General features: G+C 45.8%; 1 protein-coding gene across 1 annotated transcript in view; it reads left to right on the top strand.

The window, feature by feature from the left end:
* The first annotated feature begins 1,096 nt into the window (after positions 1 to 1,096).
* rngtt (RNA guanylyltransferase and 5'-phosphatase) overlaps positions 1,097 to 21,564 on the top strand; it is a 519,190-nt gene continuing 498,722 nt past the window's right edge. Inside the window, exon 1 of the mRNA XM_038799337.1 lies at positions 1,097 to 1,527. Within this exon, the coding sequence (XP_038655265.1) occupies positions 1,464 to 1,527 (64 nt within the window). The 5' untranslated portion in view covers positions 1,097 to 1,463. The remainder of the gene's footprint in view (positions 1,528 to 21,564) is intronic.

The following is a 21,564-nucleotide window of genomic DNA, read 5'->3' as shown; positions in this document are numbered from 1 at the left end:
AGGACACTACGGGCAATTTAGCATGGCCAATCCACCTAACCCGCACATCTTTGGACTGTGGGAGGAAACCGGAGCACCTGGAGGAAACCCACGCACACAGGGGGAGGACGTGCAGACTCCACACAGACAGTGACCCAGCCGGGAATCGAACCTGGGACCCTGGAGCTGTGAAGCATTTATGCTAACCACCATGCTACCCTGCTGCTAGGGTGGAGGTGTGGGCTTAAGTGGGCTTTCCAAGGGCTGCTGCAGACTCGATTGTTCAAATGGCGTCCTTCTGCACTTTAAATTCTATGATCTATGTCTGCTGGCTGGCTTGAGATCCTCTGTGACCAGGGATACTGTAGAGACCAGAGTGCTTGATGGATAATGTGAACAATATTATATTTACTTTGTCTTTTTTGCCCAAGTTCTTTATTAATTGTGCTCCTTTAAAAAATGTTATTGCTTATTTGATAAAACACGTCCAACAAACGATGACAAAGTTTTCAGGTAAGTGCAGATGCGTGAGTAAAGGTGGAAAACACCAAGATGATGGCAGATGTGTGTGCCACATCCTTGTTTGATAATCCATTACCCGATTGGATGCAATGCTGCACCAAGTCGCTTCTCCTTTAAGTTGCTCTCATTGCCTCCCAGGGCCGCTCATGTTTGCCCAGTCTTTGATGTTTTGCTTCAGTTTCTTTTACTTTGGGTTGAGTCCTCACACTTAGATTATCACATTAGTGCTACCTCACAGTGGTTAGCACTGTTGCTTCACAGGGTCCCAGGTTCGATTTGCGGCGTGGGTTACTGTCTGTGTGGAGTCTGCACGTTCTCCCTGTGTCTTTGTGGGTTTCCTCCCACAGGTCCGGAAAGATGTTCATTCTGAATTCTCCCTCAGTGTAGTGACTAGGGGATTTTCTCAGTTACTTCATTTGCAGTGTTAATGTAAGACTATTGTGACATTAATAAAGATTATTATCCTCACGGGCAGAGGGAGGGCACTTATGGTTCATATCATTGCTGCAGCCCAAAGAGACATGGAAGAACCCTGCTGACGCCGGGGAGCGCACGCCGGCGGGCCGGCCGGCCGCGAGCACGTGACGCGGGCAGCACGAGGGGGCGCGCACTGTTGGCCCTCGGGTGCTCAGTGATGTGTAGCCGGTCACTGCCATCCGATTAAAGAAGCTGCAGCGGTCGAGCCACCCTAACTCCTTGGAGCCATCGACCCGGGTTCGCAGGCGTTTCCTCGGCTGGTCAATATTTGAAACAATAACAACAATCCGTGCCGGGATAGGGGAAGGCGCGGGAGGTGTCCGAGCGTTTGAGGCCTCCGAGCCGGGGACTCGCCTCTGGTTGTAAGGGCGAAAGCGAGAGGGAGAAGAGGGAGAAGTCGGTAACAACTGGGTGGCGACGTTTTTCCTCCTCCTCCTGCTGCAGCTGCTGGCGGCGGCCGGTGCTGGGTGTGAAATATCATCAGCATGTCAAACAGTGCCATCCCCCCGCGATGGCTGCAATGTCCGAGGAGAGGACAACCGGTGGCAGGTGAGTGTCAGAAATCAGCCGAGGGAGGGAGGGAGGACTTGTTTTTGTTGTTATCTTGGATCAGTAACATTGCAAAAGATACTTCACAATACTGAGATTAACGTCTGGGGGTCTTTAACCTGTTCCCTGTCTCCAGCCGAATTAAAAGAACAATGCAGTTTAACATCCAATCGTGGCAGGTAGCAAATTTCAAATAAGTTGAAGAGGGAAAGTTTTTTGCACATGTGAATGATCTCCTTACATTCATTGCCTGCTTTCGACTTCACAAACCCAATTTGTCCTTGTAAACACGATGTTTACATTGTTTCCTGGTTTATAAACGTGTTTTGTAACTGGCCAAGTCGTTGGTTTAAATTAAGCCAAATCTTCAAACAGTAAAATGCAACATTAGTCTGTTTACTGCAATGTGTTTATTTAAAACTTTACTACGTACCTCCCTCTGACGCCTTCTAGTGCTTCTAACTGGTGGGTTCACTTGAGCCTGATGTAGATAGTTGCACTGTGCAGAGATTATTTTCTTCACCATTATAAAACTGTAGCCATGAATAATTACAAAATATGATTAGGAATAATCATCTACTATATGTAAATGTGGCTAAAATATAAGCAGCCAATCAAAACATTGTATTCTATTTTGAGTCTACATAACCCTTAACTGTTATAATAAAAATATGAATAAAAAAAATAGATGTGGAGCTAGGCCAGCAAAGGGAGGGGTCTGATGAATTATGTTTAAAATCTTACAAATTCAACCAGGTTCCACTGATCTATCCAAGGAGGTGGGAAGGAATTGACAATTACATTGTACATCATACGAATTAGGAGCACACCATTCAGCCCATGAGCTTGCTCCGTCATTTAATAAGATCATGGCCGATCTGATTGTGGCCTCAAATCTACTTTCCTGCCAATCCCTGATAACTTTGGTTCCCTTGTTAGTCAAGAATCCAGCTACCACTGTGTTAACAAGTATTCAGGACCCTGCCAACTCTGCACTCTGGGGAAGAAGGTTCCAGACACACAAACCCTCTGAGAGGAAAAAAAGTGTCCAAATTTGTCTTAAATGGGAGATTATTTTTAAACTGTGACCCCTAGTTCTAATCTCTCCCATAAGGGGAAACATTTCTTTCAGCATCCCCTCAGGAAGTTGTATGTTTCAATAAGATTATCCCTTATTCTTCTAAACTCCAATAGCTACAAGCCCAACCTTTTCAACCTTTCCACCCCAGGTATCAGTTGAGTGAACCTTTTCTATCCTTTCTTAAATAAAGAGACCAAGACTGTACAGAGTACTAAAGATGTGATCTCACCAGTGCCCTGTACAGCTGAAGTAACACATCCTTACATTTATATTCCATTTGCCTTGCAACAAACAACATTTCAAAGAACTATCCAGCACAGGAACAGACCCTGCGGTCCTCCAAACCTGTACTGGTCGTGATACCAACCTGTGCCAAAACCTTCAGCACTTCCTTGTGCCTTATCCCTTTATACCCATCCTATCCATGTGTTTGTCAAGCTGCCTTTTGAACGCCGTTAATGTATCTGCTTCCACAACCTCCCCTGGCAACGCGTTCCAGGCACTCTCCACCCTCTGTGTAAAAAGCCTGCCTCGCACATCTCCTCTAAACTTTCCCCCATGGACCTTAACCCTATGCCCCCTGGTGACTGACTCCTCCATCCTAGGAAAGACTGACCCCTCCATCCACTCTATCCATGCCCCATATAACTCGTAGACCTCTATCAGGTCACTCCTCAACCTCCGTCATTCTAATGAAAACAGTCCGAGTCTATTCAGCCTATCCGCATAGCTAACACCCTCCAGACCAGGCAACATCCTGGTAAACCTCCTCTGCACCTTCTCCAAAGCCTCAATATCCTTCTGGTAGTGTGGCGACCAGAATTGTGCGCAATATTCCAAATACAGCCGTACCAAGGTTCTATACAACTGTAGCATGACTTGCCAGTTTGTATACTCTATGCCCCATCCAATGAATGCAAGCATTCCATATGCTTTCTTGACTACCCTGTCCACTTGTGTCGCCACCTTCAAAGATGTGCGGACCTGCACTCCCAGATCTGTCTGCCTTTCAGTATTCCTAAGCATTTTACCATTTGCAGCATCTTTCCCCTCTATGTTAGACCTATCAAAATGCATTACCTCACAGTTGTCTGGCTTAAACTCCATTTGCCAGTTCTCTGCCCAAATCTCCAACCAATCTATGTCCTGCTGTATCTTCTGACAATCTTCAACACTGTCGTTTATGTACACTACAAATAACAGAGGACCCAGCACAGATCCCTGTGGAACCCCGCTAGTCACAACCTTCCATTCAGAAAAACTGCTACCCTTTGCATTCTGTGACCAAACCAGTTCTGTATCCATCTTGCCACCTCCCGTCTGATCCAGTGTGACTTCACCTTTTGTACCAGTCTGCCATGAGGCACCTTGTCAAAGGCTTTACTGAAGTCCATGTAAACAACATCCACCGCCCTCCCCATACCAATCATCTTTGTTATCTCCTGAAAAAATTCGATTAGGTTAGTGAGGCATGACCTCCCCTTCACAAAACCATGCTGTCTATCGTTTATGAGTCCATTTGTTTCCAAATGGGTATAAATCCTGTCCCTGAGAATTCTCTCCAAAAATATACCTACTGCCGACGTGAGGCTCACCAGCCTATAGTTTCCAGGATTATCACTGCTACCTTTCTTAAACAGTGGAACCACATTAGATATTCTCCAATCCTCTGGGATCCCGCCTGTAGCCATTGAGGATACAAAGATGTCAGTCATGGCCCCAGCAATTTCCTCCCTTGCTTCCCTCAGTATTCTGGGGTAAATCCTATCTGGCTCAGGAGACTTATCTACCTTAATATCTTTTAAAAGACCTAATGCCACCTCCTTTTCGATATTAACATGATCCAGACTGTCCACACACCCTACCTAAGCATCATCTTCCACAAAGTCCCTTTCTTGCAAAGTTCTCAATTAGTACCTCGCCCATTTCCTCTGGCTCAACACATGGATTCCCCCCACTGTCCTTAAGTGGTCCAATCCTTTCCCTGGCCACCCTCTTGCTTTTTACATATGAATAAAAAGCTTTGGGATTCACCTTAATCCTACTTGCCAAGGATTTTTTATGATCCCTCCTAATTTCCCGCTTCAGTACCTTCCTACTTTATACTCCTCAAGGGCTTCGACTATCCCCACCCTTCTAGACCATATAAAGGTCTCTTTTTTTTATTGACAAGTTCACAATATCTCTCGTTATCCAAGGCTCCCTGAACTTCCCATACTTATTCTTCGTTCTCTCAGGAACATGACTTTATATTTGCCTTCCTAATCACATTCTACACCTACATACTAATTTTTAAAAAGACTTTCCAGTACCCAATTATTTTTTCTCTAATTAAGAGGCAATTTAGCGTGGCAAATCCACCTAACCTGCACATCTTTGGGTTGTGGGGTTAAAGCCACGCAGACATGGGGAGAATGTGCACACTCCACACGGACAGTGACCCAGGGCCAAGATTTGAACCCGGGTCCTCAGCGCCGCAGTCCCAGTGCTAACTACTGCGCCACCGTGTCGTCCCTAATTTTTTGTGATTCATGTATTGGAATACCCAGATTCCTCTGCACCTCAGAATTCTGCAATCTCTCTCTATTTAAATATTGAAGCTGGTTATTAAACTACTAGATTGAATACCACTCATACGATGTATTTATGATACATTGCTATTACCGGTTGTTCTGAGTTCAGCACTGGCTGTTGCCATACCTGGTACAAAGGAAGATGCTTTTGTTTGTTTGAGGCCAATCTACTTGGCCTCAGGACATCGTTGTTAGAGCTCATGGCAGTGTTGTAGACCCAACCATTTTCAGTTGCCCCATCAATAACCTTCCCTCCATCATAAATCAGAAGTGAACATTTTCTCTGGCTGCACAGTGTTTATTTCCATTCACAACTCCTCAGAAAATGAAGCAGCCCACGATATTCAGGCTTGGGCTGATAATTGGAAAGTAACATTTGGACCACAGAAGTGCCTGGCAATTACGATATTCAACAAGAGAGAATCTAATTTGTGGCAAGAAAAGAGTGGCATGGTGACACAGTGGTTGGCACTGCTGCCTCGCAGCTGCGGGGACCCGGGTTCCATTCTGGCCTTGGGTGACTGTCTGTGTGGAGTTTGCACGTTCTCCCCATGTCTGCGTGGGTTTCCTCCAAGTGCCTCAGTTTCCTCCCACAGTCCAAAGATGTGCAGCTGAGGTGAATTGGCCATGATCAATTGTCTCTTAGTGTCCAGAAGGTTAGAGGTTAGGTGGTGTTATTGGATTAAAAGGATAGGGTTGGGCCTTACCCTAGGTAGAGTACCCTTTCAGAGGGTCTGTCTAGACTCAATGGGCTGAAGGCCTCCTACAGTGTAGTGATTCTAACAATTTCCATCGATGTTCAATGGGGTTAATATGAGTTCCCCCACCCAAACATTTGCCACAAACTCAACATAGACCTGCTAGTTACTGTGGCCACAAGAACAAGTTAGAAATTGGGAATTAAGAACATAGAGCATACAGTGCAAGAGGAGGCCATTCGGCCCCTCAAATCTGTACCGACCCATTTAAGCGCTCACTTCCATCCTATCTCCGTAACCCAATAGCCCCTCCTAACCTTTTTGGAAACTGAGGGCAATTTAGCATGGCCAATCCACCTAACCTGCACATGGTGGGAGGAAACCGGAGCACCTGGAGGAAACCCACGCAGACATGGGGAGAACGTGACCCAGTGGGGAATCGAACCTGGGACCCTGGCGCTGTGAAGCCACAATGCTATCCACTGTGCTACCGTGCTACCCTCTGAAAGGGTACTCTACCGAGGGTAAGGCCCCACCCTATTCTGTGGCAAGTGATCTGCTTCCCGAGTCCCCACTTGCCGGAATCTCAATGCTATCCATGACAAAGTAACCTCCTTGATTGATGCATTGTGGCTGTGTCTACAGGATGCACTGCAGCAATTCACAAAGGCTTCTTTGACAACTTCCATAACCTCAACCCCTTAGATTAGAAGAATACAAACAGCAGGCACATTGGGACGCCATCACCAGCAAGTAACCCTCCAAGTGCACAGACAAATATTTCGGTGGCAAAAAGTAAACTGAGTTTTACTCTGTCCACGCTAGTTCTGATGGCTTTCAAAATGTGAACCTCTGATGTTCTGGTCAGCATTTCTTAATTAACAATTCAAAAAATAAGTACATGTCATTAGTATTTATGGGATCTTGCTGTGTGCAAAATAACGTACACTGCATATGTTTAAAAGTAATTTTTCTGCATAAAATGCTTTGGAAATTTCTTTGTCGTGTTATATTAGTTTAAAACGTTTTTCAGCCAAGCTAATTCACGTTGTAGGTCTGCTGGAACTTGCCTAGGAATGGGCACTAAATGCTGGTCTTGGGAGCAGTGCCTGTATCCAATGAATGAAGAAAATTAAAGTTGCATTTTAACATCTGTGTGCAGCACAGCCTTAAGAGCATCAGGAGTGAAAACGTGGAGTACCACTTTTATTTGAAAAGTTATAATAAAAACTGAGAGAAAAACTCAGTCTGGCAGCATCCATGGAGAGAGAAAGTTAATGTTTCAGGTCAACTACCTTTCCTTTCACCTGAAATGTTAATTGAGCTTCTCTCCACAAATGTTGCCAAACTTGCTGAAAATCTCTAGCATTTTCTGTTTCTATTTCGAGTCCAATGATGTGATGGGTTTTATGCTACTGAAAAACTGGATGGTTAGGTGGAGCAAAAAGGAAAGCCCAGGGATAGGTTTGAGAGCGAGGGAGATTAATTTACAAATATATCATTCGATCAAAAAGCCAAGGAAATGGGAATTTTAGTAGCAAAGGAACAAAGAATTGCTACAGAGTAGGTGTTAATAGTCAATTAAAGGCCAGTGCTGTCTGAAAGCAAAATAGCAGAATGTGTTAATAACAGAATAAAGGTTGGGAGGCACGGTGATTAGCACTGCTACCTCATGGCGCCGAGGACCCGGGTTAGGTCCCAGCCCCGGGTCCCTGTCCGTGTGGAATTTGCACATTCTCCCTGTGTCTGCGTAGGTCTCACACCCACAGCCCAGAAAGATGATCAGGGTTGGTGAATTGGCCATGCTAAATTACTCCTTAATTGGGAAAAAAAGAATTGGGTTCTCTTTTAAAAATAAACAGAATAAAGGTCAGTGCTGTCTGAAGCAAAACTTGAGAACAAGATACAGACTGGCACAAGTAAAAAACAATACAAAATGGAGGACAGTGTTCATAGTCTGAAGTTGTTGAACACAGAAGGCTGTAAAGTGCCTAATTGGAAGGTGGGGTGCTGTTCCTCCAGTTTGCATTGGGCATCACTGCAGGCCGAGACAGAAATGTGAGGGTGAGAACGAGGTGGTGAATTGAAATTGCAAGTGACCGGGAGGTCGGAGTCTTGTTTGTGTACTGAACAAAGATGTTGTGCAAAGTGGACACCTAGTCTGCGTTTGGTCTCCCCAGTGTGGTCGAGGCCACATCGTGAGCAGCAAATACTATAGACTAAGTTGAAAGAAGTACAGTAAGAGCTTCTTGTGATAAAATCCTACTTGTTCACCAAAGCTGGTTTATGTGCTGGAAATATGATGAATAACATTGCACTCCAAGCTATTTATGGTGACTGCATCATTTTGGACAGCAACGATGGTGGTACCTGGATTCATTTTTCCAAAGTGTTGCTCGTTTTGCTAAGTGTGCTTTACACTTAATTGCTCTGTTTTATAACCTTTGCTCTAGAGTCGCATCTTTATGGTGCCACCACGAGGTTCAAGTTCAAGTGCTGATCAATAACTCAATACACCAGTTAGTAAGGTTCAAATCAAAACACATTTATTATATACACAGTCAATCGCTACTCATGCATAAAATACTATTCACTAGGCTATTTCTAACACTAACGGGCCAATACTTAGCTTTGGAAAAGGGACCCACTAGGTCAGGGGAACAATTGGCCTCTCGTTCGATCCTGAGTCGGCAGGCTTCCAGCTGGTATGGACTAATGGTTAGGAGCGCCTATCTCGTAGCGTGCGTTGACTGGACACTTACTTGGTTGGTGCAGCTGCTAGGCGAGTCTCTCCGAGTTGAGAGTCACGGTCAAGAGTTCTTTGAGAGCTGCCAAGAAGAACGAATTGAACTTGGGGACTCTACTTTAAAGTCCCCAGGGGCTTTGCACCCTTTTGGGCGGACCCCGTACCTGGTTCCAAGTGATTGGACTGAGTTCTGATCACTTGGATCGATTTCTCCAATACTGGAGCTGTTCCCTGATCGCTGGGCGGTTCCTAAGTGTCCGTTGGCCTTCCTTTGTCTTGGCTCCCGCTGGCGCCGAGGAGTCTGGTTTGGTCTTGATTACTCTTGATGTTACCAATTGTTCCCGGGATCGCTTATTACTATGCAGATGGTTTTTGGTTTCGAGTCTGTCTGGGTTCTGCAAGTCCTAATATACAGGAAACTTTGCACCTGCTTGTTTTTCTGTCCTTGGCTGAATTTCCCTGCATTCTTAGCGAATCTCCATTTTAAAGTCGGAAAGTGGCCAACCCAGGTGGCTACAAAAGCCACCTGTTTGCTTTTATTTATTTCCTCTACTCCTTCCACTCTCCAGCAAGTGTGAGGAGCTCATGGCCTTGTTTATCACCCAAGACTATTGATTCAGCTGCCACTGTTGCTTCCCTAAGTGCATCAATTCAAATCCACAGGCTCTGGTTTCTCTCCCCTCATGCTTACTGTGAGCTGTTCTCATCCACGGGATCCATCTCCTGCTCCTTTGACCACAATAGTGCTGCCACAAATTTCTGTTCCTTACTGCTATTGAAAATGATTCTCTCTGTTCAGGCATTGTTGTGTGCTTTTTTTTTAATAGCCTTTCAAAATTGCATTTCTTTTAAAAAGATAATCTTAACCGCTCTACTCTTGAAGAGTACTCCCCTTCTTCAATCTCCCTTTTGTTTCCAAAGTCCTTGAGCATGGAGCCTGCAGTATCCAGGTCTGGCACTAATAGGATTCACCTGGCACTGAGTATATGACTGCCCACACAGTGATGCAAGAGAATGAATGACCTGCACTTAAGGGTCCATCTGGTGTTGGACAGAACTGTGTGCACAAGCAAATATGAAGACAATTCCTAGCTTGAACAAAAACAAAATACTGGACCATCTCAGCAGGTTTGACAGCATTTGTGGAGAGAGAAGGGAGCTAACATTTCGAATCTGGTTGACTCTTAACATAGCTGAAGTTTGAGAAGAAAAGGGAGGGAAGCTATTTATTGGTTTGGAAGAATTATGACTAAATGATCAGCTTTAAGAATTATGACAAAATGATCAGCTTTAAAAACCAGTAAAGGCCAGGATTCAATGCTTTCATGATTCTATGCATGATGCTGAAACAGTGAAGTCAGCTAAATTTACTAAGCATGTCCAGCAGCCAGGCGAACCTGTCGACTCATTCATTAATGACTTGTACAGGATTGCTGGAGGCTGCGATTATAGAGATGTAAGGTCTTAACTTCTCAGGGATAGAGTAGTTGTAGGAGTAGCAGACAACACACACTCAGACATGCTGCCAGTGAAGGAAGATTTAACCCTCAAGAAAGCTATCCAGCTTGTTAGGCAGCAGAAGTCCATTTTAGGAGGAAAAGTAATCCGAGACCAAAATAAAGCCCACTGTGTAATTTGTTAAACATCACAGAAACAGGGACACTCCAGGCCAAGGGAAGCAATACTGTAACCAACCAGAGGGACCATGTCAGCGCTGTGTAGTGAAGTACCTCCACAGGTGATATTTAATGTCCTTCCATTTCAGCCCAGTGCTTTCAAATTAACAGAATCGGACACTTCGGCCAACTGTACAAGGCCGAAACATCTAGATGCATAGAAGACCTGAAGATGATCCACGAGGTCAAGACTGCACGCCAAGAGGACACATAGCCATGCTTATTGAGTCAGCTCAAAGATGCTGGATTTTCATTTGTTATACAGCCATGTCACTAAATTTAAGTTGGACTTATAGTCCCATGAGACATCTGGATTTCCAGCATGATTCTGGAACCATTAACATATGGCAGCAAACAAATCTTTGAGCAGATGTACATCAGCCATAACCAGTCTTTTTTTCTCTTGAGCAGAGATGCCTGTGCAGCCCTGAATCTTCTCAAAATGGCAGAAAATGTGTCTCAGCAACCACGGCCATCAACTGTACAGAACTGCAATGTCCCAGGAGCTCAAAGAGGAAAGAGCATTGCAACTGGAACTTCAACTCTGAACAGTCTTTTCTCTCATTGCAAAATTGGTTTGTCCATTTTCGTTGCAGGTGCTAGAAAGCCCTCATTGTGGGATGATCAGCCAGCCACTTGGATGGTTGCCATGACTCCTCAGTGGAGGATAAGCAACAGAGCAGCCAGAGGAGACCCGGACTTTGACTCTGTGACTGTTGATGAGGTCAACACTATCACCACAGAGTAAATGCTGCAAATCTCTGCCAGTATGGCAGTTCCACAGACTATGCTGGAACCAAGTAGCAGCTCTCCACTGCATGGTGGCACAGTGGTAAGCAGTGATGCATCACATTGCCAAGGACCTGAGTTTGATTCCAGCCTTGGGTTACTGTGTGGAGCATGTGCTTCCAGTGTCTGCGTGGGTTTCCTCCGGTTGCTCCCACAGTCCAAAGATGTGCAGGTTAGGTGGATTGGCCATGATCAATGCACACGGGATTATGAGGATAGGATAGGGCAGGGCAGTGGGCCTAGGTAGAGTGCTCTTTCAGAGGGTAGATGCAGACTCGGGTGGGCCGGATGGCGTCCCTCTGCACTGTCGGGATTCTATGGACAGTACGCCACATGCAAAGTTTTGTCAACCACACAAGAAATATGATGGAATAAAAATTACCCATCACCACTACTGCCAAATCGACAAAAAGCAATTCAATACCTAGGAATGGATAAAGAGAATAAAAAGATGTCTCGATGCAAGAACAGTATTCAAATCAACAGAGTTTACCTGCAATATCCCATCCCTCTTGACAATAGTGACGAGATATGAAAGGGTTATAAGACCTCCAAACTACCTGAACACATAGAGTCGTAATAACACAATGTATTTGCATCGGGTAAATGAGGAACATAGGGAACAAAAACTTGGAGGTGGTGGGAGATGGGGCAAGATGTAGTCTAAGGGTCCGGCACAGAGTTAATGAGGGACTGAGTACAGTACTGTCCACACAGTGCTTGTCGGAGAACCTGCACCAAGGAGACAGTCTAATCTTGGGCAGAGCTGTGTGACAAGCAAGCAAGAGATGAAGCCTAGTTTGAAACCTTTACAGTGCATATGTGCATAGTTCTTGTAGTTAATAAATACATTTAACTTTCTTGAGACGACGGTAGCATTGTGGATAGCACAAATGCTTCACAGCTCCAGGGTCCCAGGTTCGATTCCGGCTTGGGTTACTGTCTGTGCGGAGTCTGCACATCCTCCCCATGTGTGCGTGGGTTTCCTCCGGGTGCTCCGGTTTCCTCCCACAGTCCAAAGATGTGCAGGTTAGGTGGATTGGCCATGATAAATTGCCCTTAGTGTCCAAAATTGCCCTTAGTGTTGGGTGGGGTTACTGGGTTATGGGGATAGGGTGGGGGTGTTGATCTTGGGTAGGGTGCTCTTTCCAGGAGCCGGTGCAGACTCGATGGGTAAAAATGGCCTCCTGCACTGTAAATTCTATGATCTATGACCTCATGGCGCCAAGGACCCGGGTTAGATCCTGGGTCACTGTCCGTGTGGAGTTTGCAAGTTCTCCCCGTGTCTGTCACCACAACCCAAAGAAGTGCAGGGTAGATAATAATCTTTATTGTCACAAGTAGGCTGACATTAACACTGCAATGGAGTTACTACGGAAAGCCCCTCGTCGCCACATTCTGGCGCCTGTTCGGGTACTCATGAGGGAGAATTCAGAATGTCCAATTCACTGAACAAGCATGTCTTTCGGGACTCATGGGAGGAAACCGCAGTACCCGGAGGAAACCTACGCAGACACACACAGAACGTGCAGACTCCGCATAGACAGTGACCCAAGCCGGAATCTAACCTGGGACCCTGGCGCTGTGAAGCCACAATGCTAACCACTGTGCTACCATGCAGCCCATGGCCACGCTAAATTGTCCCTTAATTGGAAAATTAAAAAAAAAACTTTCTTGACAGTACAAAGATTTCATTAAGACCTATTGAACAGTATCTAACGCTAGAGCCCCTTCCCAAATTTATGCCCCATTTTTTTCAGTTTGAATCTCTCCATTCAGCCTCTCTCGAAAGTCACAACTGGCATCATCCATTACTTGGCAAATTTTCCCTTCACCTGGGATTTCTCTGCAGCTTTTGACATTAGTAGCTACGCTGTCCTCCAGTACTTCTCATCTGTTATCAAACTCAATGGGACTTCCCTTGCATTGTTTTACTGTTACCTGACCAACTGTATCAACAATGACCCCTTTCTACAGTTTCCATCAGATCTGTTTGTGACCAACACCTTTGCCTCACCTACCCATTGCCCCTCGGTGATATCTGGCGACATGGTGAATTGCTGCAGCATAAACATTTGTGGCCATGGTACATCATTAATGGAGAGGAACAAAAACAGAAAATATTAGACAATCTCAGGTCTGACAGCACTTGTGGAGAGTGGTGTGTGTGTGTGTGTCAGTCAGAAGGGCCTTTATTCTGTTATTAACACATTCTGCTATTTTGCTTTCAGAAAAGCCAGGAGAGAGAGGAGAGAGATTTGGCAAGGGGGGTGTTGGGCGGGGAAGGGTTGTGGAGAGGGGCTGGAGGAAAAACCAGGAGGGGGGTGGTGAGAGACTGGAGGGGGGTAGCATCCACACGACTACAAAAACAAGTCTTTGCACTAAACCCGGGACATGGGTGCTTACAAGTTGTATTACTGTGACGTTACCTTGCAACTTGTTGATTTTCTGTTTTTTAAATTTTCTATCCTGTTGTAAATGTCTGTTTTTAACATGTGGCTATTGTGTTTATTTTTAAATCTAGAGTACCCAATTCGTTTTTTCCAATTAAGGGGCAATTTAGTGTGGCCAATCCACTTCGCTTACATATTTTTGGGTTGTGGGGGCGAAACCCATGCAATCACGGGGAGAATGTGCAAACTCCACACAGACAGTGACCCAGAGCCGGGATTGAATCTGGGACCTCAGTGCCGTGAGGCCGCAGTGCTAACCCACTGTGTCACCGTGCTGCCACACTATTGTGTATTTTGCTTGTTTGTGATAAATGAAACACTTCAATAAAAATACTTGCAAAAGAACTGTGCTGTGAGCTAATTATCAGTCTTTTTCTCTTCTAATCAACTGGGTGTATTGTATCCTTCCTTTAATCATGGAATAGAATTTACAGTGCAGAAGGAGGCCATTCGGCCCATCGAGTCTGCACCGGCTCCTGGAAAGAGCACCCTACCCAAGGTCAACACCTCCACCCTATCCCCATAACCCAGTAACCCGCACCCAACACTAAGGGCAATTTTAGACACTAAGGGCAATTTATCATGGCCAATCCACCTAATCTGCACATCTTTGGACTGTGGGAGGAAACCGGAGCACCCGGAGGAAACCCACGCGCACACGGGGAGGATGTTCAGACTCCGCACAGACAGTGACCCAAGCCGGAATCGAACCTGGGACCCTGGAGCTGTGAAGCAATTGTGCTATCCACAATGCTACCGTGCTGCCCCTAATTGTTGCTAATGTCTTCATGGACGTTGCAGAGGTGGCTTCAACCAATTCTTTCATGGGCTGCGACATCTGGGTTAGGAAGAACCCTACTTCCATTTTGCTTGTTATTGAAGCAGTCTAGTCGGCTTTCCCTTTGCAGGTCTTATTATTTTATGTGGACTTTAAGGCAGGTTCTGCTCGGTGCGATAATCCTATTATTAATACTCTTGGAGGGTGGAGGATGATTTGCAAATTAGAAGGGAGATCTAAACTGCTCTTTCTCCTATCCAGGGCAGCCTGGACTTCCCACCAGGTCTTATGGACCATGGATTCGATACTTGGAGCCATTTGGAGGTTGGGAGACCTATCCAGTGGTGCTTCCTTATCACCTTTTGAGTAGTAATGCTAACAATTTAATAATCGGAGACACTGCTTTTATTAAGTAACAGCAACTCGGAGACTTTATTGTTAACAAGACAACTTTGCTTCTTGACTCTTCCATTTCCCTTAAGCCGTTTATTAGTAAATTTTCTAACTTGTGTTTTAGGTCCTGTGTTAGCACAGTGGATACTTTGAGGTCTTGGAAAAGAATCCTGACAGCTAATATTGACAAGGGGACATGAGGTAGATTTTTAAAAATAAATTTAGAGTCCCCAATTTTCTTTTCCAGTTAAGGGGCAATTTAGTGTGGCCAGTTCACCTACCTTGCTCATCTTTTTGGGTTGTAGGGGTGAGACCCACGCAGAGACATGGGGTAGTATATAGAATTATTCCAATAATATTTCAGTATGCAATAGAATGAAGGAGACTCAGTTTAAGATATTACATTGCTTGCATTGCACTCCAGATAGGAGAATTGTTGAAGTTTATGAAAAAAGGCTAGATAACATCCTGACTGTTGCGGCTCGTAAAAATATCCTCTTCTCTTGGATTAGTGACGAGCATCCTTCAATTCAAAATTGGCGTAACATAATCATGAAATGTACCCTGATAGAATTCTTGACATCTGTGATCCGTTCGAAGTCTGATACATTCTATAAAGTGTGGGACGCCTCTCTGAAATTTATGGGCTCTGTTTTGTCTGACCTGCTCCGACGAGGTTTCCCATGGGCCATATTGCAAGTCGTGATCTCACTATGCATAAAGGTGTACACCGTGGCACGATATCCTATCATGCTTATGTGGCCCTATCCTCTTTCCCCATTTTCTGATTGATCCGGTCTTTAAATAGAGGCACTCTTAATTTACCCTATCTTTCTCTCTTCTCGTGTCTTCAGAAATGTTTGTTCTGTAGTGTTGTGCTTAATTTATCCTATCTTTCTCTGTTCTTAAGTCTTCAGAAATGTTTGTTCTGTAGCGTTGTGCTTTAACTGGTTGTTTTTTCTGTAAAACAAAAAGTATAAAATTAATAATAAAAATTAATTATTTGCACAATTTATAAATACTATTTTTATTAAGGGCTTATCATCAATGTCTCATTTGGCCCCTAAATATATTTTTTACGAAGTCTCAGAACCAGTGTTTGTTATTGTGGCTACAGCTCTTTCCTTGCTATTGTAATAGTGATACATGACATATACCAGTGTTTTTCAAACTTTATTCCTTGGACTCACTTTTACCATCCGGCTGACCTTCGCGACACACTAATTTCACTTGCCTTTAATGGAACAGGGGAGCCTGCCTGGTCCTCATGTGAAGAGGGCAATGCGCATGACGGTTCCTTTGCGTTGTCTTCATCTTTGTGAGGACGGAAATTCCAGCCCCATGCATGCAGATTGTTGTGAGGGGCAATAGCAATGAAATGAAGTGAAAATCGCTTATTGTCACAGGTAGGCTTCAAATGAAGTTACTGTGAAAAGCCCCTAGTCGCCACATTCCGGCGCCTGTTCGGGGAGGCTGGTACGGGAATTGAACCGTGCTGCTGGCCTGCCTTCGTCTGCTTTCAAAGCCAGCGATTTAGCCCTGTGCTAAACCAGCCCCTTGTATTGCTTATTTTACTCAGCATTGGATACTCTTCGGTGGCTTCTCTGGAATGCTGACAGCCTCATGGACTTGTGCATGTTTTTAAGTCTGAAACTTCTTCCTTTGGGAAGTAGCAACAAAAGCTGATTTGACTGAATAAAGCTTGCCAGTCTATTGACAGTTTCCTTACATTGTTTTCTTCGATGTGTCATAGCAGTGTGGGAAACATAGCAATTTTGGCTTTGTACTCGCACTGACTTTTGGAAAGCTCTTATTTCTTCACAGTGCTGAAAGCAGTCCCTTGCAATTTGAGGTTCAGTTTAGAATTGTAAATAATTCTGCAAAGTAAGGTATAGAGTTAGCATCCAAGTCTCATTTGCCAGTACCCCCTGCATGTAACACACATGGGCTTTGCATTAACACAATTAACAAATCTGAATGGCCTCCTCCTACTTTCTATGTTTCTATATCTCAAGGAATCATTGTTATACTGCTTTGTTCCCAATTTCAGATTCTTCTTAATAGGTTATTCACCAGAGGCCATGGAGTTCTGTATACAGCTCACCAGCACTGCTTTGCCCTGCCATGGACTCTCCGAGGCAGCTTATGTTTCAGTTCCTCGGTCTGCATTTCCTCTGACCCCATAAGCTCCTTATAAATGCCCAAAACCCTCCCTTCTCCCACCCACATTCTGGAAACTACCCTGTCCTGTATCCCCCTTGGTGGTAGGAGCGGGAAGTTGAGACCTGCCTGCGAAGGAAATCTCGCACCTGCAGGTACCTAAATTAATTCCCTCCTGTCAGTTCAAATTTCACCTCCAGTTCCCGCAAGCTGGGAAAGATTCTCTCTATTAACATAACGCCCATTTTCTCCATCCCTGCTCTCTGCCACCTCCGGAATCCTCCATCTAACCTCCCCGGGGCAAACCGGTGATTACTGCAAATTGGGATCTTGTCATTTTTGTGTCTCTGGCCCTCTTCTATATTACGAAATGACCCATCTTTAGCTCTTCAAAGTCCTGTAGTTTGCTTGCCAGCAGCTACAAAATGGAGGAATCCCGGGGTGGGGCAGGGGGCGGGCGAAGGCGCTGACTGGACTTATGAGGGAAATGGGAGGGGTGGACCTGTGGAGGTCCTTGCACCTGAGGGAGCGGGAGCATTTGCTTCCCTCAGTTCATAAGATTTATTTGAGGATAGACTTTTTTGTAGCAGGGTAGGCGCTGTTGGCTGGGGTTAGGGGATCTGAGTATTCAGCGATAGTGATCTCGGATCATGCATTGCATTGGGTGGACATGGTCCTGGAGACCGGCGTGGAGAATGGGTGTGGGGTTGCTGGGGAATCGAAGACTTTGAGAGAAGATCGGGAGAATAATTGAGGAATACGTGGGCTTTAACTATACAGGGGAAATATCGCAAGTGGTGGTATGGTGGTCCCGGAAACTGGTAGTGAGGGAGGAGGTGATATCGTTTAAGGCCAAGGTGGTTAAAGAGGAGAGGAAAGAGTGTCAAAGGCTGATGGATCAGATGTTAGAGGTGGCAGGAGTTTCGTGGGGGATGCAGTTCCGGCATTTCTGGACAGAAGGAGGCAGCTACAGGCTAGCTTTGATGGTGCGCCAACTGAGGTGGGCAAGGGGAGCGATTGAGTATGAGGACAAGGCCGCCATGCTGGCAGGCCAACTTCGGAGGGAGGTGATGACAAGGGAAATTATCCAGGTGCGGGATAGGAGCGGAAAATTGTGTGTGGTTGTGTGTGTGGCGGTGGATGGACTGGAGGCTTCGGAGATGGGAGGAGAAGGGGAGTTAGGGTACTAACAGATCTGTTCCTGGGGGGACCTTGTGTGAGGTTGGAAGAGTTGGTGGAGCGCTATGGACTGGTGCAAGGGGAAGGGCGTCGTTATCTGCAGCTCTGAGACATTGCTAGGAAGAAGGTTCAGAGCTTCCCAATAGCACGACCCCCTCATTGTTGGAAGAGGTATTGGCGGAAGGGGGTGACCTCAGGAGGATTTTGGGGAAAGATGCAGTGTCCAGAGAGGAGATCAGATCAAAGTGGGATGTGAGAGGTTGGGGCTGATACAGCTGAAGGTAGCGTACAGGGCGCACCTCGCGAGGGTGAGGATGAGCCGACTCCTTGAGGGCGTGGAGGACGTATGTGAGCGTTGTGGGAGCAGCCCCGCAAAACATGTTTTGGTCCTGTTCGAAGCTGGAGAAGTATTGTAAGGAGGTTTTCAGTATCATCTCGGGGTTAGTGCGTGTGAACTTGGAACCAGGGCCTCTAAAACCATTTTCGGGGCGTTGGGCTGGCCTGAACTGCTGGCAGGAGCAGGGGGCAGATGTTTTGGCCTTCGCCTCACTGATTGCCCGGAAGTGGGTCCTGTTGTTGTGGAGGTCAACTTCTTCACCCTGTGCCTCGGCTTGGTGGGGGGACCTACTTGAATTTCTGACGCTCGAGAAGGTGAATTTTGAGCTGAGGGGGAAGAAGGAGTGGTTCTACAATTCATGGAGATTGTTTATTATGCACTTTCAAGAATTGGTTGACATGGAACATTGGGTGGGTGGGGGGTGGGGGGGGGGGGGGGGGGGGGTGCCTGGAAGAGTTTCACTAAGGCCCTGTGCAAATGTTATTTTGTTTGTGGGATGTGGGCGTTGCTGTTGAAGCCAGCATTTATTGCCATCTCTAATTACTTTTGAGAAAGTGGTGGCCTTTTTGAACCTCTAGAATCAGTGTTGTAGGAACGCTCAGTGCTGTTAGGGAGTTCCAGAATGTTGACCCAGTGCAGTAAAGCAATATAGTTCCAATTCAGGATGGTGTGTGGCTTGATGGGGATATTGGAGGTGGTGGAATAGCCATTTGCCCTTTTTTTAAATAGTTGAAGTTGCAGGATTATTAAGTGCTCTCGAAGGAGCCTTGATGAATTGCTGCAGTGCATCCTATAGATGTAGGCTGCTGCCACTATGTGTCAGTAGTAGAGGGAGTCAATGCTTAAGGCGGTGGATAGCCAATCAAGTGCACTGCTTTGTTCTGGACGAGGTCAAGTTTGTTGAGTGTTAGAGCTGCACTCATTTAGGCAAGTGGAGAGTATTCCATCACTGATTTGTGCTTAGTAGATAGTGGATAGGCTTTGGGGTGTCTGTATTCTCAAACTCTGACTTAGAAACATAGAAAATAGGTGCAGGAGTAGGCCATTTGACCCTTTATATTGCAATAAATATAATATATATAAATGTACCACACAGCAATATAACTATTGTTGCTATAGAGCAATACTGGATTGACTGGGCTTGTACTCACTGGAGTTTAGACGAATGAGAGGGGATCTCATAGAAAGATACAAACTCTTGATGGGACTGGACAGGCTAGATGCGGGAAGAATGTTCCTGATGTTGGGGACATACAGAACTAGGGATCACAGCCTAAGAATACGGAAAAGCCATTCAGGACTGAGATGAGGAACTTCTTGTCTCAGAGAGTTGTGAACTTGGGGAATTCTCTATCACAGAAAGCTGTTCAGGCCAGTTTGTTGGAAATATTCAAGAGGGAGCTGGATGTGGCCCTTGTAGCTAAAGGGATTAAAGGGTATGGAGAGAAAGCGGAAGTGGGATACTGAATTTGCATGATCAGCCATGATCATATTGAATGGTGGTGCAGACTCAAAGGGCTGAATGGCCAACTCCTGCACCTATTTTCTATGTTTCTAAATCAGAGGTTGGGAGTTCTCATCACGTTCAACAGATCTTTTTACCGCGTCCAGCATTTTTCCTCCACTTGGACCCCTCCCTCCAGCCGTTTACCTGCTCTTGATCTTTTAATTTTGAACTGTCGGTGTGACATTGACCATCTCAATTTCTCTGCTCATCTCACCCACTCTAATCTCTCACCTTCTGAACTGGCTGCACTCCACTCTCTCAGGTTTAACTCTGGCTGTTATCAAACCCGTTGACAAGGGCGGAGCTGTTGTTGTCTGGTGTACTGACTTCTGCCTTACAAAGGCTGAACACCAACTCTCGGAATCTTCCTCCCACCTCCCTCTGGACCATGACCCCACCACTGAGCATCAAGCCATTGTTTCCAGGGTTGTCACTGACCTCGTCTCCTCTGGAGATCTTCCCTCCGCAGCTTCCAACCTCATAATCTCCAAACTCCAGACAGCCCGCTTCTACTTCCTCCCCAAAATCCACAAACAGGACTGCCCCAGTAGGCCCATCATGTCTGCTGTCCCTGCCTGACTGAACTAATTTCTTCCTATCTTGACTCCATACTCTCCCTCCTTTTACAGTCCCTTTCAACCTGCATTTTTGATTCCTGTGATGCCCTACATCATAATGTCCAGTTCACCAGCTGTAACCGCCCTTCTTTACCATGGATATCCAATCCCTCTAGACCTCCATTCCACACCAGGATGGTCTGAGGGCTCTCCGCTTCTTCCTCGAACAGAGACCTGAACAATCCCCATTCACCAACACACACCACTGTCTGGCTGAACTTATCCTGTCACTGAACAATTTCTTCTTTTAACATATCTCATTTCCTCCAAATCAAAGGTGTAGCTAAGGGTCCCAGTTTTGCGCTCTCTCTTTGTGTGGTATGTGGAACACTCCTTGTTCCAGTCCTACTCTAGCCCCATTCCACAAGTCATATAGGTACATCGACGTCTGCTTCGGTGCTGCTTCATGTTCCTGTCTGGACCTGTTACAATTTCTTAATATTACTTCCAATTTCCACCCCTTTATCACCTTCACATGGTCCATCTCCGACACTTTCCTTCCTTTCCTTGGACTTTTTATTCCAATTTCTGGGGATGCACTGTCCGCTAATATCCATTACAAACCCAGTGACTCCCACAGCTAACTTGACGACAGCTCTTCACAACCCACATGGTGTAAGGAATCCATCCCATTTCCCAGTTTCTTCACTTCCGTCACATCTGTTCCGATGATGCCACTTTCCAAAATGGTGCTGCTTACATGTCTTCGTTCTTCCTTAATCGTAGTTTCCTACCCATTGCGTTTGACAGGGCTCTGAACCGTGTCTGACCCATCTCCCGTACCCCTGCTCTCACCCCCTCCCAGAACCAGTATCGGGTTCCCATTGTCCTCTCTTTGCACCCCACCAGCATCCACGTTCAAAAAATCATCCTCTGCCAGTTCCGCCAACTCCAGCATAATGCCACCACCAAACACATCTTCCCCTCACTCCCCCTGTTAGCATTTTGCAGTGACCATTCCCTCCGGGCTACCCTGGTCGACTCCTCCATCACCGCCAACATCTCCCCCTCTTTCCACGGCACCTTTCCATGCAATCACTTGCCCCTTCA

This window comes from Scyliorhinus canicula, chromosome 6, assembly GCF_902713615.1.
Source record: "Scyliorhinus canicula chromosome 6, sScyCan1.1, whole genome shotgun sequence".
NCBI lineage: Eukaryota > Metazoa > Chordata > Chondrichthyes > Carcharhiniformes > Scyliorhinidae > Scyliorhinus > Scyliorhinus canicula.
Note: the sequence above shows the minus strand (reverse complement) of the source record. Positions and strands in the feature narration are given on the sequence as shown.